General features: G+C 38.8%; 1 protein-coding gene across 5 annotated transcripts in view; it reads right to left on the bottom strand.

The window, feature by feature from the left end:
- The window catches only part of LOC309614512 (protein argonaute-4), a 38,934-nt gene that overhangs the window by 10,233 nt on the left and 7,382 nt on the right, over positions 1–21,319 (bottom strand). For 4 of the 5 annotated variants that reach the window (XR_014236209.1, XM_082362987.1, XM_082362985.1 and 1 more), the window contains exons 2-15: positions 20,337–20,502; positions 15,588–15,708; positions 13,865–14,046; positions 13,550–13,686; positions 13,321–13,455; positions 12,549–12,636; positions 10,216–10,363; positions 9,854–9,973; positions 9,584–9,712; positions 9,209–9,342; positions 7,925–8,109; positions 6,701–6,860; positions 3,226–3,541; positions 2,941–3,075 (exon numbers count right to left, since the gene is read on the bottom strand). Coding sequence is in view for 4 of the 5 variants with exons in the window: in XM_082362987.1 (XP_082219113.1) it covers positions 2,941–3,075; positions 3,226–3,541; positions 6,701–6,860; positions 7,925–8,109; positions 9,209–9,342; positions 9,584–9,712; positions 9,854–9,973; positions 10,216–10,363; positions 12,549–12,636; positions 13,321–13,455; positions 13,550–13,686; positions 13,865–14,046; positions 15,588–15,708; positions 20,337–20,502 (2,156 nt within the window). In the remaining variant the exon portion in view is untranslated. Of the gene's footprint in view, positions 1–2,940; positions 3,076–3,225; positions 3,542–6,700; positions 6,861–7,924; positions 8,110–9,208; positions 9,343–9,583; positions 9,713–9,853; positions 9,974–10,215; positions 10,364–12,548; positions 12,637–13,320; positions 13,456–13,549; positions 13,687–13,864; positions 14,047–15,587; positions 15,709–20,336; positions 20,503–21,319 lie in introns of those variants that run through there. The other variant, XM_082362986.1, reaches the window with a different exon arrangement.

Raw genomic sequence — 21,319 nt, forward strand, 5'->3', positions numbered from 1 at the left:
AAAAATCAAGTCTTTTTTTCCTGTAAGTTTGGTCATGAAAGGGAGGAAAGAAAAAATGGCAGGTAGGTTGAGGGAGAAGAGAAGTTTTGAGGGAGACTGAGGAAAAGCTGAGAAACTTTAAAAGGTGAGGAGAGGGAGGCAATGGAATGGGGAAAACTGAAATTTTGAAAAAAAATGGATAATTAATGAAGTGAGGCTCTAGAGAAGGCAGAAAGCATTAAAAACGAAAGCACAGGTGGAGGGAAAGAAAGCATAGGTGGAGAGATTAGCCTCTGAGATTCAAGGAAGAAAATAAGAAAACACAGATTTAGCTAAATTTGAAAGTAAAGGGAAGGAAGCTGAGAAAATTCATGTCTTCTCAATTTTGTTTTCTGGAGGAAATAGAAGGTTATTCTATTGTTGGCAATGTAAATTGTTGGCAATGAATGCATCATGGATGGGGTTGGGGACTTGAGAAGAGTATAAAGGTTTAGAACAGATGTTTTGGGGAATACGGTAAGTGAAAAGAAATTGCAGCATCAAAGGCCTGGCTGAGATTTGCTGTCAAGAACTTGTATTATGGTTCATTATTAAATAAATGACTTTTTTCCTCAGAAACCTCAATCAGCCTAAGACTAGAAGCAAAAGAAATGGGCAAGTACACTACTTCAGAGTTGGAGACTGGCAAGAGGCATGTTTAGAGAATTGAAGATGCTGGTGTCAGGGGTGCAAAGTAGACCAAGGATTGGGACTGTCAATCTTCAAAGGTCAGGAGTGACACTGGATGGTCAAGAACAAAGCTATGAGATAGCTTGGGGGTTTAGAAAGATAGTCCAGGTCCTAAAGTTACATGAATAGCAAGTCAACAGAGGGATGGAGTGTGACTCTGCAGTTAAGGAGGGGATGGCAGGATGTTTTGTGTCCAGAGCTCGGTCAAGAGCTCAGAGAATTTGAATTAGCAGAATTTAAGAAGTATTACCAAGTCAGAGTTTGGCAATTTGGAAGACAGTATTTTGAATCTGAGCTGATTGGTGGACCTGTGGCCCAAAGGTAAAACCTTAGTTCTCTAATGATTCAGAAAACAAGAAGAAACAGCTCAGCCTTGGATTAGAGACAAAAACTAAGCATGTGGGACTTCCCTTGTGGAGCAGTGGTTAAGAATCCGCCTGCCAATGCAGGGGACACAGGTTTGAGCCCTAGTCCAGGAAGATCCCACATGCCGCGGAGCAACTAAGCCTGTGCACCACAACTACTGAGCCCACGTGCCACAACTACTGAAGCCTGCGTGCCACAACTACTGAAGCCTGCGCGCCTAGACCTCGTGTTCCGCAACAAGAGAAGCCACTGCAATGAGAAGCCCGCGCACTGCAACGAAGAGTAGCTCCCGCTCGCCGCAACTAGAGAAAACCCGCATGCAGCAACAAAGACCCAACGCAGCCAAAAATTAATTAATAAATTAATTAAAAAGAAAAATCTAATCCTTAAAAAAATAAAACAAACTAAGCGTGTACTAGAAAACAGTGGGAGTGACCCACAAGACAACAAGATCAGGAAACAGAAAGAACTGGTCTCTCTGAGAGTGGATCAGGGAGGGCCTGAAAAAGTTGAAGTAATGTCATAGAAAAGATCATAGAAGTAAAGTCATCCAACACTGTGTACCTAAAATTTACCTAGTTTACACATTAATATCAGATTATAAATAGGTTACACAAAATGCCTTTTATCAAATGCTGGAAATTGTACCCAAAATTAACATTCATTTACTAAGTTAATCCTTAACAACAACCCTGTGAGATAGGTATTGTTCTTATCACACTTTACAGTTAGAACATTACGGCTTAGAGAAGTTAACCTGCCCATGGTTAGTAAATGTGACATCACAGGCATTCAAAGTGTGTACCCTAAGAATCCCCTGCACTGATGTAAAATCATTTGGAAGAGAAATTCTTCTTTATACTCTAGAACCATGCCTTAGGCGCCGGTAGCAAAAAATAGCAAATGGCAATAAAGTCCAAGTAGTAAACCTTCCCTTTGGAGGTTTCCTGTATCACCATAGTGTACATGGCATTTTTTAACTTCTCCCTCTAAAAACCCTAGAAACCAGTATTGCTGTCACATAAGAGAAATATTCAGTCTTGAAACCTGTATCATTCAAAATTGCTCATCTAAGCTCAACTAGAGTTAGTATGCTTATTAAATTATTATTAGGCACTTCTGCTTTAAAAAAAAAAAAAAACTAACAGGTTTCTGGTAACTGACTGTACTGCTGAACTGAATGAATAAGCATTTTCAGAACTCTGATGAAAAACTGATGAACTCATAAAAGAGCTAACAAAAGATCAAGATGAAAAAAATAATTAATTACATGGGACTGAGTGAACTGATGAGGATGAGTATAATTTTTGTGACTTTCTGTCTGAATTAAAAAAAAAAAAATCCCACAAGGACTCAGAGGCAAAGAATATACAAATCAACTTTCACTGCAAAGTAAAGGAGCTGTTACAGTGGAGGATTACTGGACTGAATGTCAATATTATGACATAGTATGAGTGTGTTTCATGTTTGGTAATTGCAATCATTGTTGCTTTTGTTGTGGTCATCCATGTACAATGCTTGGTGTCAGTCTATTTATCTCTTGTAAAAATAAAATACAGTGTGTGTGTGTGAAAAAAAAAAAAACAAAACTATATGTATGCCTACTCAAAAACACATTCACAGGACTCCCCTGGTGGTCCAGTCAGTAAGACTCTGCGCTCCCAATGCAGGGGGGCTGGTTTCAATCCCTAGACGGGTAACTAGATCCTGCATGCATGTGCAACTAAGAGTCCGCACGCTGCAATGAAGATCCTGCATGCCGCAACTAAGACCCGGCACAGCCAAAATAAATAAATAAATATTTTTTAAAAACCAAAAACATATTCACTTGCATCAGATAATAAAGCTTATCCTATGTGTTCTTACCCTCTCTGTTTTATCTGCACAGAAGAGTCGTGTGTGATGTCTTTTCTGCACCACAATATAGGTTATTCCTGGCCGGTAATCTTCTTCCAAACTAATACATGCCTTTCGAATTGCTATTAGTTCTGGCCAAGCTACCTAGGAGTTAGAAATAGAATGATGTTTAATAGAGAACTTGCCTATCTCTCAGGCATCTCTCAGATCTGATTTACTCGGAGTGGCAGATGGGAGGAAACTCCATCAGATACCTAGAAGCCCCAGAAGGCAACTATGGGATTAAGAGAGTACCTGTTTCATCTGTCCCTCGGATACCCCTCCACGGTAATAGATGATCCGAGTGGGTTTGAAGCGTGTGGATTTGTAGAACTGGATCAGCAGCTCTCGAACCATGTTAGTAAGGTCCTGGATTACCTCCTGACTATAGAGGAGCTCCTGGGAGATCTCCTGGCGGGACGTCTGCACCCGAACGGTGGCACAGTACCGGCTGGGGTGGCCGTCCATACTGCCAACGACAGCAGCAATGGAAGGCTTCTTCCCATCCCCTGCTGGGGGGTGCGTGACATCTGCTCCCAGGAAGATGACAGGCTGCTGGAACACCGAGGGCCTGCTCAGATTTAAGGAGACATTGCCACTCAGACATATGGATGAAAATGTTTTTGTTTAGCAAGATCACCAGACATAATCACAGGCATAATCTTATGAGAATAAAGACGTGTCCATTGGGAGAGAACTCTAAGGCCCACTGAGTATCTGTGCCACCCAGTACAATGAATCTGAATTGACTGAAGAAGCCAACATGGTTCTTCTGCAATAGTAGGAAGGGTAGAGTCAGGAAGAGGACCCGACCCAAATTTAACAAAATCTCTATGTGTAAAGGGAAAACTTTCCCAGAACAGGCTTTCCTGGGATCCTAGGATTTCTACAATGGATACTGAATTGCACAATGTACATGGAACTGGCACAAAACCCCCAATATATGAGACTTAGGGAAGAGAATAAAGTCTATCTCCTTCCCTATTTTATTTTCTCCATGTATTTATCACTTTTACCACATATTTTACTTATTTTATTTATTGTATACACACACACACACACACACACGAATGTAAGCTCCATGAAGGCAGGAATTTTGTTTTGCTTTGTCTTGTTCACTGCTGTATCCCTAGTGCCTAAAACACTGACTTGCTCACAGTTGGCACTCAACTAATATTTGCTAAAAGAATGAATTCATTTATTTGGCACTAATTTATCTATGGAATTCAGGAGAAAAATATCATGCATGTATTACTTCTCTGGTAAATTCTTAAAGGTAGAATTTGGGACTGTGAATATTGATGTTTAAAGTATATCTAGGAGGCATCCCAAATCTGACAATCTCATGTAATAGGTACTAAAGATGAGGTTTCATGAGGGCAGAGACTGGGTTGTATTTCCCTCTATATATCATCATACAACATGGGTTTGGCATAGTAGGGTATAAGAGCAAATGTATATACATAAGATACATACACAGAACATAATAACAGCTTACATATATTATGTACCAACCACTGTGCTAAGTACTTCACACGTATGAATTCATTTAGTCCTCACAACAATTCTATGAGGGTAGTACAATTATTATCTCAGATTTCCAGGTTTAAAAAATGAGATATAAGAGGATAAGGAACTTGCTCAAGATTACACAGTTAGGAAGTGATAAAGCTGGAATCCAAACCCAGGAAGCCTGACAAAAAGGTCTGTACTCTATGCCACTATGCTACATTGTTTGGGGTAAAATTAAATCATGCTTTAGGTTAACTTCCCCTATGGTCTATATACCTCATCTACCAATGTTGCAGGAAGGATTTATTTACCTAGACGTTTCATTCAAGGACAAAAATGAGAACTGTGATACAACTGTATAAGAGTAAGGCACTCAAATTCACCTTCTTCTCAAGTATGAAAATGACTAATATCACAGACAAAATTTAACTTCCCAAATCACTTCCACATACAGGATTTCACATAAAAACACTGTAGAGTAGACAAGTCAGATATTATCTCAACAGACAAGGAAACTACAAATTAACAAGGAGCCGCCCAATCTAAGAAATGGGCAAAGGACTGAACAGGCCCATCACAAAAGAGGATGTCCACTTAGCCAATAAGCATATGAAAATGTGCTCAACATGATTAGTCATCAGAGGATTGCAAATTAAAACCATCATGAGATACTATTACCCTCAACCAAAATGGCTAAAATTAAAAGGACTGATACCACCAAGTGTTGGCAAGAATATGAGCAACTAGAACTCTCAGTGGAAATATAAATTGGTACAACCACTTTGGAAAACTACAGTAGTCCCCCCTTATCTGCAGAGGATATGTTCCAAGATGCCCAGTGGATGTACCAAATCCTATATCTACTAGTTTTCTTTCCTATACTAATGGATGGGTAGCATAAACAGCCTAAATACACTGGACAAAGGGATAATTCATGTCCAGGGCTGGATGGAGAGGGAGAGTTCGAGATTTCATCGGGCTACGCAGAATGGTACGCAATTTAAAACTTAAGAATTGGGACTTCCCTGGTGGTGCAGTGGTTAAGAATCCACCTGCCAATGCAGGGGACACGGGTTTGAACCCTGGTCTGGGAAGATCTCACATGCCATGGAGCAACCAAGCCCATGTGCCACAACTAGTGAGCCTGCGCTCTAGAGCCCATGAGCCATAACTACAGAGCCCACATGCCACAACTACTGAGCCCGCGTGCCACAACTACTGAAGCCCGCGTGCCACAACTACTGAAGCCCGCGCGCCTAGACCTCGTGTTCCACAACAAGAGAAGCCACCACAATGAGAAGCCCACGCACCACAATGAAGAGTAGCCCCCGCTCGCCGCAACTAGAGACAGCCCGCGCGCAGCAATGAAGACCCAATGCAGCCATAAATAAATAAATAAATAAATAAATAAATTAAATAAAACTGAAGAATTGTTTATTTATGGAACTTTTCCACTTAATATTTTCGGACAGAGGTTGACTGCGGGTAACTGAAACCAGGGAAAGTGAAACTGCAGATAAGGGGGGACTACTGCATTTGATAGTATCTATCAATGCTAAATACATATATTTTCTATAAGTCAGCAATTCCACTCTTGCAAGAGAAAGAGTACTTAATTCCACCAAAAATGTAGAAGACTTGTATAATAAATGTATAAGAATATCTAAAATTTTGTAGTATATTCATAAAATGAAATAATACACAACAAAAAAGAATAAACTTCTACTTAAAATAGCAACATGAATGAATCTCAGAGACATGATATTCAGCAAAAGAAGACAGACACAAAATAGTATATACTGTATGGTTCCATTTATAAGAAGTTCAAAAACAGGCAAAACTAGGGAATTCCCTGGCGGGCCAGTGGTTAGGACTCTGAGCTTTCACTGCCAAGGGCGCAGGTTCAATCCCTGGTCAGGGGAACTAAGATCCCACAAGCCGCGGGGTGTGGCCAGAAAAAAAACAGGCAAAACTAATCTATGGTGCTGGAAGTCAGAACAGTCAGAACCTTTGGGGGTTATCTATTGGGAAGGGCCACGAGGAAGCCTGATGAGGTGCTGGATGTGTTCTATATTTAACCTGGGTGGTGGTTACATGAGTGCATACATATATAAGAAAAAGTAACCAAGATGTATATTTGAGATTTGTGTGCTTTATTGTAAATTATGTAAGTTAGAGCTTAAGAAACAAATGGAAAACACAGAGTTCAGGATCTCACCTTTGATGAGGTACAAGCACGTTGTTAATTCCTCCGAGCTTTGCATTTATCTTCAGGCAAAGGTTGGAAAGGGTTTGAGGTGAGGTCTTCACTACGTTTTTTACCTGGACACACTGTGTAGCCATACCCAGGAGGGTATCTCCAACACGTTTCACCTCCGCTACAAAAATAAGTTTATTAATTAATTAAAAAATGTTGATATATTCTCCTGATTACTAAAAGTAGAGGGAAACACCCCCCCACACACATTAACATTTACAGAGTGCCTACTATACACTGTACGTTGTGCTAGATGCTTTTCATGTGTGGTCCTTTCATCTGCGAAACCCCAAGGGCAATTTTTCTGAGTTTGGAAGGCTCTCTCCCTACCCTTTTCTTCCCTCCTGCAGGCTTTGAAGCTAGTCCACTTCCTTTATTCTACCGCAGCCTGCCACCACTCACCACTCACTCAAGTCCCTTGAGTTTCCTTTTCCCACAGGACTGGTCTGGCAAAGAAATCAATCTCCCCAGCTCCTCCCTCTCAGTACACACACCAGCCCTTTGGATTCTAAGGGATTTTTTTCCCTTCCTTTCCCTCCTCCCCCAAACACTACAGATAAAAGAAGTTAACAAAAGAAACAAATATAGAGAGGGTTGAAGGCATTTTATAAAGTTCAAATGGTTGGTCTAGGTAGGTTCCAAATCCTTTACTTAGATGATAGCCAAAAGAACTTTGTATCATTCTTCTTATAAGAGATACAAACTAAGCAGCTCCTATTCTGGAAGTGGTAGGCTCCCCCACTCTGATATTCCTAAATGCTTTTCACCAGACATTCCAGTTCTCCCTGCTGTGGGGACTATGGTAAAATGGCACTACCCTCATTACCACTGCATTTCCTGCCCACCATCCCACTTCCCCCACGTAGGTTGGGTGGGCCATATAGCTGGTTGTGACCAAGAAATTGCAGAAGTTAAGAACCCTCCAGGCTCTCTTTTCTCTCTGCCATGGGGCCAGCAACATTCCAAATAGTGACTGGGTTCCAGAGTGAAAATGATACGATGACATGGCGTAGAGGCTGCAGTCTACCCTCAATGGACACACAGCAAAAGCAAAAAATAAAACTTTGTTGCTTTGAGCCACTGAGAGTTCTGGATTGTTTGTGACTGCAGCATAACCTAGTTTATCCTGACTGCTACAACTACTACTTGAAATCATCCCTCATTCAACATTAAAGGGGTCCATACCATATACTGGTGTCTTCCCAGGCAAGATAACCACTATTAGCTGTAGGCCCACATATGTCATTTTCAGGTGTTTAAACATGGGCTCCACGCTGTCTGCACCTTGTGCATACTTGCAAAAACATGGCTGACCCTGGATGGGCATTCCTGCATCCTTAGAGATTTTACGGAGCTGGTCAGTGAAACTCCTGTTAAAATAGAACCGGTGGCACAGTGCTTTCATTTCAGGGCACATTCTTAGCATTTATTTCCCTCTAAGATATTTCTTTCAGTTCTGTAAATTCTTAGCCAAATTTAGAAACAAATAAACAAACAAACAAAAAACCCCTATCTTTAACTGGTTGCCAAAAATAGCCTGGAAGTTGTATCACTAATTATAATGCAGAAGACTCTGTATTATTAAACTATCAGATTGTCATTTTGAATTTTTAAATAATTGTGCCTCAGCTGGGTCTCAGGGCCTAGAATAGCATTCCTGTTCAAAGATTTTTTTAAACATTCAAGTCAGTAATTCCGGACTGAAGAAAAAAGTAAGGTCAAAATTTCAGGTAACGTGTATTTTGGTAAGCCAGGTACAAGAATAGTTGGGTAAGCTTGTATTCAACTGAGAACACAGAAACACACTGTCACAAAGTCACCATATTTAGGATGACATTCAAACTTGTAATAGATTTGATTCAATAACAATGTCAAAAGAAATCATCACTTTAAGAAAAAGCAAAACTCATGGTCAAGTTTTAAATTTTGGATTTGTAGAAAGCTTTCAGAATGATTTGTTTTCTGCATTTGCCAATGTTTTGTAGGATTCCTTTCTTTCACTCCAGTTCCCTTTTCCCGTCATGATTTTTCCACCCTTTTCACTAACTTCCTGTATATAGATAACTGCAGCTGTAAGATGTGAACCAATGATCTTAGTCAGTGACCCTGCAGTAAAACAAGCTCTCTAGTACACTGTAATGATTAAAAATGAACTAGTTTTTATCTTAGCTGAAAAGATACAATTACCCCAAAGGAAGCTTCTCTAAGAACTCAAGAATTTGCCAATCGGCACTGCTTCAGCCTTGTTAGTCACAAATTTCTGCTCTAAATGTAGGAAGCTGAGTCAGATTCTTAATGTAATTCCCAAGTCTGCGATTTACTATAAGAACAAGGTCTTTTTCCTATAGCCAGATGGTGTCACTATAGGAGTCTGGGATTCAGTGCCAGTGTACACAGCACATTCACATAAAGATGATATTTTCATATCTGGAAGGGATATTACTAAGCTGAAAATATGAAGATACTCACTTTAGTAAATCTTCCCTACATTGTTTCTGAGGCGCAAAACAAGCAACTGCCCAAACTTTAATTTCAATGCCAGCATAAAACTGCTTTCCTCGCATGTCCCAGACACCCTGGTTGGGTGTGGCTACCGTTTTATTCTTTAAAAAAAAAAAACACAAAAAAAGAAACAAAAGAAAAGAGAAAAGACATTACAATCTAAGGCCATTTTAAAGTTGATGAGGGGATAAACAAAACTCTATTTGATATTAGCCAAAAGACAAAAAGCAATAATGAGCAAAGCTATGAGTAAATTCAGTGTGGTGTAGTGGAAAAACCCTGGATTCATCCCTTTTTGATTGGTTGTTGGAAGAAGCTTGCTGAATAAAATAAAAAGCTTACCCGGCCTCCGTATTGCAGCATTGGTGCTGGAAGTACCCTGCCTGTGAGCTCAGTCATTTCATTGTGGACAACAATACCAAATTCTTTAAGGTATGGATCAGGTCCGCCCACCATGCTGTTACTCTTCACCTAAAGAACAGGAAAGCCTGCATATATAAAAACCAAAGAGTAACTGTGTCCCATCAGGCATTTTCTATTGTTTTTTTTTTTTGTTTTTTGTTTTTTTCCCATCTGAAAGCTAGCTTATCTTAAAGACCATGCCTTACTGACCAGTCTACTGATTTCTTCCTGTCTGTCAGGAGCAGATCTTGCTGTGGCTTTGATCATCGTGGAAGTCTGATTGTCCGTGAGCTTCTTTATACATCGTTGTCCTGCCACTATATTACAAACCTACCAAGAGGCAAAGAGGAATTAGTTTGTGTAATGGGCTTCTATATCTTAAGCCTTTGCTGAACTGTACCTTACATCTTCCATTTCCAAAAAAATGAAAATTCTGTTATATGGTGAACTTATCTGTCCAAAGTATTTTAGAGATTACTATTAAATTCTATCACTAGTTTAGAACATTTCTTTTTTAAAAAACACATTCAAGAGATTGGCAGATTGGCAAAAGAAAATTTAGTTTAGCTTACCTCAAGTGGCAAGTATGTATGCTTTTGTTCTTGTCCCACCTGGAGACAGGGAAGATGTGGGTATTTCAGTTGCAGACTATACTTTTGCTTAAAATATTGAGCTACTGTACATTCCATTGCTTGCCCATTTTCTAGCTGTAAGGGAAAACTATAAAAGAGAATGTCTTTTTAGAAATTTCTTCAAGTTCTTTTTTTTTTCAATTAAGCAAACAAACAAAAGCCTACTAACATTTTCTACCTTGACTTAAAAAAAAAGGTCAATCTTTATTTGCCCATTTTCACTTAAGCCATTTTAGGGTTTAATCAGGATAGCGATTTTGTTGGAATTTTCCATGTTTGTTTGTTGAAGCTAAGATGAGAAAATTTTTAATTAAAATGGAAAAAGAATTTAAATCAAGAAGAAGCCGCAGAACCAGAAAATACACAGACTTACTAGAGAGGTCAGTTAACACCTACAGATACAAATACAATCTCTTGCTGGCTTCTTAGAGATGAGTAAATTCAAATAAGGTCCTGGGTCATCCACAGATGATAACTTAAGATAACTTTTGATAAAATGAATGTAGCACAGTTACTGGGGCCACATCTTCAGATCCCCAAACCAGGACAAACATATGTGGATTTGGAGGCCACAAGACCAGATACATGAACTTGAGACTGTGTCAAGATATTTGGTATAAACTGGGGAGCAGGATTTAAGAGACTCTCCTGATTTCGCTCTTCCAGTGGACAAATTATCTCAAACACTTGGCACAATAATTACTTTAATCTTGCTTTCTTAGCTGTTAATGGCCCACAAAGTAATAATGCAGTGAGGATCACCTATGTGATATTTAAATCTATGTGCTTTTAATTTTCATGCAAAGATGATATAGTTCTATAAGTATAGCTATTCTTACAGGGTACTGTGAAGTAATTAAATAATGAGAAAGATAGTTCTTTTTGAAACAAATGCTATAATTCTCAATAGTGACTTCATTTTTTTTCCTTAGAGAATGAAGTCAATGGTATAACATGAAGAATATATGGAACATCACTTTACAACTCAAGAAATTCATGTGATGTGTACATAAGTTCATACTGAAGAATTTATTCAAATCAGACTGAATTTATATACTACATTTATCCAGAGGCCACCCCAAAATTTCAGTTATCTAGAACAAAGCCCTCCAGGTGATTTTGATGTACACTTGTTTGAAAAAGTCTTCTGAGTGAGGAAAATAATGTAAAGTTAATATAGTTAACTTTATGCTCTTTACTTAGAAAAGCCAATATTCATATTTATGTCAGACATGAGTTTAATGATCTTGATTACAAGAATAAAACATATATGGTAATTTAAAAAGCACTTTAATATATATTTTCTCATTAGGTATAGCTCACAGTGGACTAGAAGTTGGGTGATTAGAAAACTGAGATTGCTTAAGCACAAATGAATGTGCTGCTGGAGGCATACCATACACACTGACAGCTGGAAAAAGTGACAGCTAGCTACAAAAGGGGGGAGAAAAATCCACATAAAGCACAAAGCAATATATATCTTCCCATGACAGCTTTTATGACTTACAGGCCTTAATAGATCCTTCAGGCCATGCATTGAGAATTACAACACTAGAATAAATGATGTTCATAATGATGACTCTGCATCATTATAAAAAAGTTGATCTATGTTTAGCATACTCTGTTTAAGAGGTGAAATGACTTCCCTGGTGGCGCAGTGGATAAGACTCTGTGCTCCCAATGCAGGGGGCCTGGGTTCGATCCTTGGTTAGGGAACTAGATCCCACATGCATGCCACAACTAAGAGTTCACAGGCCACAACTAAGGAGCCCGTGTGCCGCAACTAAAGAAGTCGGCGAGCTGCAACTAAGACCCAGTGCAACCAAATAGAGAAATAAATATTTTTAAAAAAAGAGAAAGAAAAACTGGCTGGATCATAATTACACTTACAGAAAAAAAAAAAGAGGTGAAATGAATTAAAGGCATGAAATATGTTTTATAAATATTTCTATCAAAAGTATTTAAAACATTTTCTATTTTATTTATTTTTAGTTTTTATTTTTTTGACCGCGCTGTGTGCGGCATGTGGCATGCAGGATCTTAGTTCCTTGACCAGAGATCAAACCTGAGCTCCCTGCAGTGGAAGCGTGGAGTCTTAACCAATGGACCACCAGGGAAGTCCCTTAAAACATTTTTAAAGCTTCGGTGCTTTAAAGTGAAGATCTAGGTGATTTTTTAAATTACAATATGGGATACCAATTTCTCAAATTATTATAGTAGCTTCCTTTGTTACAAAAAATATAATGGTACAATTTTAGATGTGGTTAACATACGTCTGATGACTGGCTGGCCGTCTAGTCACATTACACACTCGATATTTTCGTTTCATCTGTCCACAGTGGGTCACCTCAACTTTAAGACCTGAAGTCAAAAGAGTCAAAAGAGCAGTATTAATTAAAATCACAGTGACAAGAAAATACTCGAAGGTTGTCTTCAGAAAGGCATAGCACTGTACAGGACAAAAGTTGCAAGGATATGGGAACAATTTCATCATGCATAGGCAAAAAAGCCTCAGTTCTAAAAAATTAGAACCCAGATGACTTAAGACTTGCAACCTACTTTGATGTATTACTTCATTCAATAAGTATCTATCAAGCATCAACTATGTTTTGGTGCTTGTTCTTGGGTCTGGAGACAGCCCTAATGAAGCTTATGGTATAATGAGAGAAGACAGCTAACAGGTAAAGAAGCAAAGAAACTCTGAGAATAAATGAACTTGTGTTATTTTATTAAAATGGAAGTTTTCAAGTAAGTAAAAGTAACAGTTACTAAGTTCCCGACATGTGCCAGGTACTGTGCTACTGTATAAAGAAGCTTTATACACTTAGTTGCATTTAATTCTCACAACAATCTTACAAGATACACATTATCTTTATCTTAGAGATGAATAAACTAAGGCTCACAGTGGTTAAATAACTTGCCCAAAGTCCCAATGATAGAACTGGCAGGAATGGGATAGAAGCCCAGGTGTGTCTGACTGCAAGACCATGCTCCTTGCACCATGCTGAGCTGCCTCTCCAAGACCACAGTAATGCAAATACCTACCTCTGATTTCTTTGGTAAACTTGACACGCTGGGAGTCTGTTAGAGGTTTGGTCTGTTCATTGATGTTCTGAATGTCTAAAACCTCACACATGAACTCAATGATAGGCTGAGCCCGGTAGAAAGCAGTTGCAGATACTAACAAACAGAGAAGGATACTTAGCTTCAGGGAAAGGGAAAAGACCAAAAAACCAGCCAAAAGAGTTAAAGGGTAAAGAGAGTTCCATCCTACCATCAATATTCAGCATCATATTCCACATGGCAGGTCTCACAGACTGATGAAAGCCAAACCAAACCTCCCTGCCCCCTCCCAGAGGGTGGTAGTAACCTTCAGGAGGTGAGAAAAAGGAGCGACCCACTGGAGTGTACCTGAAGAAACAAGAGTTTGCATGTTTCACAATAAAAACTTGAAAGAGTCTTTCATTTCACTCTCAATTTTGTAAACTGAAACCAAGTTTGAACTATGACTTATGCAGAAACCTTTCAATGTCTCCAATGCAACCTAGCAAAAAAAGTCTGACATTTGTGGCAAAGAATTCAAACTAACCTCATGGAGGGAAGGTGTCTTGTGATAACATCAAGTGCTTGAACTGAGTCATCTGGGACTTCATTCAAGTGCCCGGCCAAAGCTTCTAAAAGCAACTGAAGGCTCACAACTGATACCCACTGAACAGACACTTTAAAGGTCTGGTCTTTACCCTCACCTGGAAGGGTCACTTCCATATCAACCTAAGGAAAAATACATAAAATACATACACATACATATTTACAAAGGCTGAGACATCCCAGGAATATTCATATAGTATATGCATAAGGATGTTTAACACTTTCTATAATTGCAAAACACTGGAAACAACCTACGTTCCATCAGTAGGGGAATAATTTAATATTGAATATTATGTAAAGTTAAAAATAAGGTAGATGCCACAACATGGATGAACCTTGAAAACATTATGCTAAGTGAAATAAATAGCCAGACATAAAATGACAAATACTATATGATTCCACTTATATGAGGTACCTAGAATAGTTAAATTCATAAATACAGAAAGTAGAATAGTGGTTACCAGGGATAGGGGAGGAGAAAATGGGGAGTTATTGTTTAATGGGCACAGAGTTTGAGTTTGGGATGATGAATAGTTCTAGAGATGGCTAGTGGTCACAGTTGCATAACAATGTGAATATATTTAATGCCACTGAATTGTACACTTAAAAACGTTAAAATAGTAAATTTTATGTTGTATATATTTTACCACAATAAAAAAATTGAATTAAAAAAATAAGGTAGATTTAAATGTACAGAAATGCAAAGATCTCCCAGGCATATTGTTAAATGAAAAAATAAATCATAGAACAATATCAAACAAATAAGAATATATATATAGGGACTTCCCTGGTGGTGCAGTGGTTAAGAATCCGCCTGCCAATGCAGGGGACATGGGTTCGAGCCCTGGTCTGGGAAGATCCCACATGCCGTGAAGCAACTAAGCCTGTGCGCCACAACTACTGAGCCTGTGCTCTAGAGCCCGTGAGCCACAACTACTGAGCCCACGTGCCACAACTACTGAAGCCCACGTGCCTAGAGCCCAAGCTCCGCAACAAGAGAAGCCACCACAATGAGAAGCCCGCGCACCGAAACGAAGAGTAGCCCCCGCTCACTGCAACTAGAGAAAGCCCGCGCGCAGCCAAAAATATAAATAAATAAATAAATTTATTTTAAAAGAAAAAGAATAAATATGCATAAATAGCTAAGGCACAAAAATATATATGAAAGGATATATACTGAACTATTATAGTAGTTTCCTCTGAAAGTGAAAATGGGATTGAGGGTACAGGCAGGTTGGGAGGCAGGAAACCATAGCATTTCTAGATTGTCTGAATAAGGTTATAATGAGTATATATTTATGTATTGCTTTTAAATTTTTAAAACAAATGTCTTAAGTTATTGTGGTATTAAAAATATTTTCATAAGTGGGTGTTATATAATATTCTACAAGTTATAAAAATTCCACTCTTCAGATTCAGGTGGCACTTTAACACTGTGAGAAATCTGGAATATATGTAAAGATGACATAATCAACCTAAATTCTAATGCTCAATTATTGGTTAACTAAGGGACAAGAGAATATGGACAGAATAACAAATCTATCATCAGCATGAGAAACAACTTTAAGCGTTGAATTGTTATTAGAAAGGGAAACACTGTTGTCCTATGTAATTACTACTAAATGACATAAGTCTAATCAATATTTCTTGCTGTTAACACTTACCCTCTCCCGTCCAATTGGCAGTGGATGTGCTGTGTACATGTTTCTTTTGCCATCATAGCCAGGCTGCCGATCACCAAATACCTGCATCTTGAAGTGTCGCACCATTGTATCTACTACGTCCCTTAACAGTAATGGAGATAGTGTAGGTTAGCTCTGAGAAGCGGTGGTGAACAGTAAGGAAACTATCACCATACCTTAATCATCTAAATTCAGTTCAAAACTCCTTGGAAAAAGTAAGAGTTAAAGTTACAACTGACTCAAGTAATTAGAAAAATAGTTAACTAAAGAAAGGTAGGCAAGTGAACAAAAGCAATCATGAGATGACAACAAAAAGGAGGGAATAAAAGGAAAAAGAGAATAAACTTTATAGCATCCTCTCAAATTCTTGCTTTTCAAAATCCTCTCCTATGATAAATAGAGCCTTATAAGAATAACCTGTCTTAGGTATCTAAGCTTGGCATGTTCATAACTGAACAATGATAAGTGTGTTATCAAATAAGCATCCTTATTCAAGTATACTGGTTTTGGAAAAGAGAGTGAGCAGAATTCAGAAATCTGGGGATCAATAAATCTAAGATGCATCAGAATCAAAGGACTAAGTCAACCCCTTTGATAATGCTAGAGATTTATTATTCTTCATACTGTCTTGTTATATTCTAAACTGCTTCCAAGTAGTATAGAAAAGGGAATGTCGTAAAATATCCTCATTCTGTAAAGATTACCAATGTAGTTTCTTTCTGTTTAGAAAGAAAGCCTTTCTCTCAATCGAGCATGAATAGCTTTATTTAAATGTTTCTGCATATATGCCGGATCACACTGTATGCAGGCTCTGAAACAAATGCAGCTGTGGGGGAACCAGAGGCTACAGTTTAAGATGGACAGATCTGGGTCTGTGCGATTTTGGAATGCTAGCGTCAATGAAAAGTCAGGTGCTATGTCTTACCAACATTAGTGAGCCCCATGTAGGGGAAGTGTACCTTAAAACACATCACAACTAGCTAAGGCATTAATATTACTACAAAGGAAATCTATGGGAAAGTCATATGTTTTCAAACCAAATTACGCAACTGAAAAAAACTGATGGAGAAATATAGTCTCATACATTCCCAATTTTAAAAAGCTGACTTAAGAACAGTATATTTGGGGCTTCCCTGGTGGCGCAGTGGTTGAGAATCTGCCTGCCAATGCAGCGGACACGGGTTCGAGCCCTGGTCTGGGAAGATCCCACATGCCGCGGAGCAACTGGACCTGTGAGCCACAACTACTGAGCCTGCGCATCTGGAGCCTGTGCTCCGCAACAAGAGAGGCCACGACAGTGAGAGGTCCGCGCACCGCGATTAAGAGTGGCCCCCACTCACCGCAACTAGAGAAAGCCCTCGCACAGAAACGAAGACCCAACACAGCCAAAAATAATAAATAAATAAATAAAAATAAAAAATAAATAAATAATTACAGGCTGTTGTTAACTGACAAGAGGCTTGAGCTTATTTATAAAAAAAAAAAAAAAAAGAACAGTATATTTTCAGACTGGAAAGGTAATTTCTTATCTTACTTTCTTAAAATGTAACCATAAAGTTTTACAGTAAAAAACATATTTTCACCTCTATTCTCATTTAACCTTCACAACAACCTTGTGAGACAAGCAGGGCAATAATTATTGTCCTCATATTAAAGAGAAAAAATAAAAATTCAGAATGCGCAAGTAAACTGCCCCTGGTCACACAATGATTAAGTGGCAGAGCTGTATGACGTTGGACAAGTTACTTAATCTCTCACATCTGTTTCTTCATTTGTAAAATTATGGTAATCATAACACCCACCACAAAAGTTGTCGTATTAAGTGAATAAATAGACATAGAATATTTAGAACAGTGCTTGTCATGCAATAAGCCTATTGCTTGCAGGACATTTGGTCCTGTCCAAAACATTCATAAGACATTTGGTCCATCCTAAAAGGTCCTTGATATTTGGTCATATTTGGTCCTGTCCAAAATGTCCATGGAGACATTTGGTCCACACCAAAAGGTCCTTGATATTCACTTCTGTCCAAAACAAAAATTTGGCATGGGCCAAATACGCTCATGGACATTTTGAATAGGACCAAATTTCAGGGACCTTTTGACGTAGACCAAATGTCTTATGGATGTTTTGGACAAGACTAAATGGCTGCTAACCAGCCTACTTACTCTGGTATGCTCAAGGATAACACTCCAGGAATCTTCCTCTCTCCTGAATCATCAAATGTTTCCACTCTACTGAATTACTGCCTTCAGCATATAAATATTCTATAATTTCTTCATCTTAAAAAAAAATTGAAATTTCCTGATCCCACTTCCTCCTCGTCTGAACATTCCATTTCTCTGCTCCCCATTGCATCAAAATCCCTTGACAGAGCTGTCTCTAATTGCTCTTCTCCTTTCTCTCTTCAATCTTCTCTAGTGAGGCTTTTCCTCTACCAAAGCTACTCTTATCAAGGTCCCCAGTGAGCTCCACATTGCGAAATTCTATGCTCCTCGAACATTAGACGATCAATTCTTTCAGCTTAAAACGTCTTCTTCCCTTGCCTCATCACTCTGCCCTGGTTATCTCTCATCCCAGTGGCCTCTCCATGCCAGTCTCCTTGCTGATTCTTCCTCATCTCCCCATTTGTAAGTATTGAGGTACCTCAGGACTCAGTCTTGAAATCTTATTTTCTTTAACCACACTCACTTCCTACATGATCTCACCCAGTCTCATGGCTCTACCACCAATATGCTGATGACTTTCAAATGTTTGTCTCCAGCCTGGACCTTTCTGCTGAGTCCAACCTCATGTATTCAACTTCCTGCTCAACATCTTCACTGGGATGTCCAATAGACATCTCAATCCTAACATGGCCAAAAAACAGATCTCCTGATCTGTCAACCCTGTTGGCCTCTGCCATAGTTTTCCCCGTCCTGATAAATGGAAACTCCATCTTTCCATCTGCTCAGGACAAAAACCCTGGAATCAATGATGATTCATTTCTTTCATACCTCCTGTTCAATCCATCAACAAATCTTGCTGACACTACCTTTAAAATATTTGTAGTCTCTGACCAGTTTTTATCACTATCACTTTTACTACCCAAGTTCAAGCCACCATCATTTTTCACCTGAATCATTACACATGCCTCCTAATTGATTTCCCTGCTTTTCACCCTTACCTGCTAGGGTTCATTTTCAACACAGCAGCCAAAATGATCCATTAAAAATCTAAGTTAGTCATATCAAATGTCTACTCAAAACCCATCTAATCAGAGTAAACACTAAAGTTCTATGACCGCCTACAAGACTCTGCATGATAGGGCCCTTTGGAGTTTCTCTATCACCCTCCCCCTCACTCACTCCAGCAATACAGGCTTTATCTGCTATTCCTTGAATATACCATGCAAGCTGCTGCCTCTGCCTGGGACTCTTGTCATGTAGATATCCCTCACCTCCTCTAGGTTTCTCCTCAAATGTCACTTTTCAGTGAGCTCTTCCCTAACTATACTATTAAAATATTACATATATATGTGTGTGCGTGTACCCATATATATACACACACATGCGTTCACACAAACATCTTACATAATATATACGTAACATATATACAAAATATATACGTATTTACAATATACATAAATAGTATATATACTATATGTACGTGTGTGTATATATATATATATATATGTGTGTGTGTGTAAAATCAGTGGCCCATCCTCCATCCCTATCTTCCATCCCTGTTTTATTTTTCTTCACAGCAGTTATCATCAACTAACAAATAATATGTTTTGTTTGCTTATTCATTTATTATTGGACTTTTCCCCCATTAGAATATAAGTTCCTCAAGGGTAGGAACTTTTGCCTGTTTGTTCATGTTGTATTCCCAGAACATAGAAAAATACCTGATACACAATGAGCACCCAACAGAATATATGTCAAATGGATCAATATTAGCCATTGCCACTGCTTCTGTTATTATTGATTTCAGTTATACAACAGCCAAACAATTAAGGGCTTGCATGAGATTGAACTATACCAGAAAGCCAACTAATTGATCTATAATGAGAAAAAAAAAACAAGCCACAAAGAAATACTTCACTTGACAGCAAGAGCATCCTTGGAAAGGCAAGAACTATAATATTAAGGACTGCCTGAATATCACAGCATGAAAACAGAGAAAGGGAAAGTGGGTGATCTCAGCACACTGTAAGAATATCTGCTACAGGGCTATATTCACTATTGGTAAATTCCTGTCATACAGACCACAATGCTTAAATCATCTTATCTAGACCCCTCTTGGATAATGCTAGAATTAAACAGAGCTTCTGAGTTTACATTCTTCAATACCCCAAGATGATTCTTCTGTCTTTACACTTATATTTTTCTCATGTCCAATACCAACACATGATAATAAAATTTGAATTTCCAGATAGTTCTATTTTCTATAGACACCAGTAGCTTCACCTATTTTTATAAATTTCTGCTACCTTTGGACAGTTAAAGAGTGACCTTTCTTCTTCATTCATTAAGTATTTACTGACTGAACAATGATGTATCGTGCATTCTGCTAGAATCTGTGAAGGATAACCAAGTATGAGACAGCAAACCTGCTATCAAGAAACTTAACATCTTAGAGAAAAAAAAAAAGCCTACATGTTAAAAGAGTTTAGAGAACAATACGATTCATAATAAACAAATTACATGTATTTAAATGTATAAGAAGCCTACTCTTTCTAATCCTTACCTGTTGACTCTACGAGGCCGTTTTTCTGGTTTAATATCCACGTCATAGTGATACACATCTATTTTAGGAATCTGAACCTGAAAATGATTGGCTAACAGTCGAATTGGTTTTCCAACAGTTCCAAGGCCAGGACGACGAGGTGGCTGAAACAGGCTGGTTGGAGGTCCTGAAGAGAATGAAAGATATTTGATGTGTTACTTGTTTGTGAAGGATAATATTCCCCTCATGATCATGATGATGATGATAATAGCTATAGTTGGAAATTCCCTGGTGGTCCAGTGGTTAGGACTCTGCACTCTCACTGCCAAGGACCGGGGTTCAATCCCTGGTCCAGGAACTAACTTCCCACAAGCCACGCAGCACGACCAAAACAAAACAAAAATAGCTACAATTATTGAGATCTTATTATTCACTGAACATACTCTGATATACAAAGGTCAAAAGTTTTTTGACCTAAGATTCTCTAGATTTCTAAATATTTTGCCATGTTGCTATTATTCTGAATATGGGGGATGTCAACATTAGGCACAGTATGATGAACCCTCAGAGGCAATCTACTGTCTAAAACCTTTTAACAGCATCAGTAGATCTACAGCTAGGCTTACAAAATTATATGCATTTAAAAATAAAACCATCTCGGACTTCCCTGGTGGCGTGGTGATTAAGAATCTGCTTGCCAATGCAGGGGACACGGGTTGGAGCCCTGGTCCAGGAAGATCCCACATGCAGTGGAGCAGCTAAGCCCGTGCACCACAACTGAGCCTGCACTCTAGAGCCCACGTGTCACAACTACTGAAGCCCACGTGCCACAACTACTGAAGCCCGCGTGCCTAGAGCCTGTGCTCTGCAACAAGAGAAGCCACCACAATAAGAAGCCTGTGCACTGCAATGAACAGTAGCCCCTGCTCGCCGCAACTAGAGAAAGCCCCTGCGCAGCAACGAAGACCCAATGCAGCCAAAAATAAATAAATAAATTTATTAAA

Source organism: Balaenoptera borealis, assembly GCF_965194805.1.
Source record: "Balaenoptera borealis genome assembly, chromosome: 1".
In the NCBI taxonomy this organism is placed as follows: Eukaryota; Metazoa; Chordata; class Mammalia; order Artiodactyla; family Balaenopteridae; genus Balaenoptera; species Balaenoptera borealis.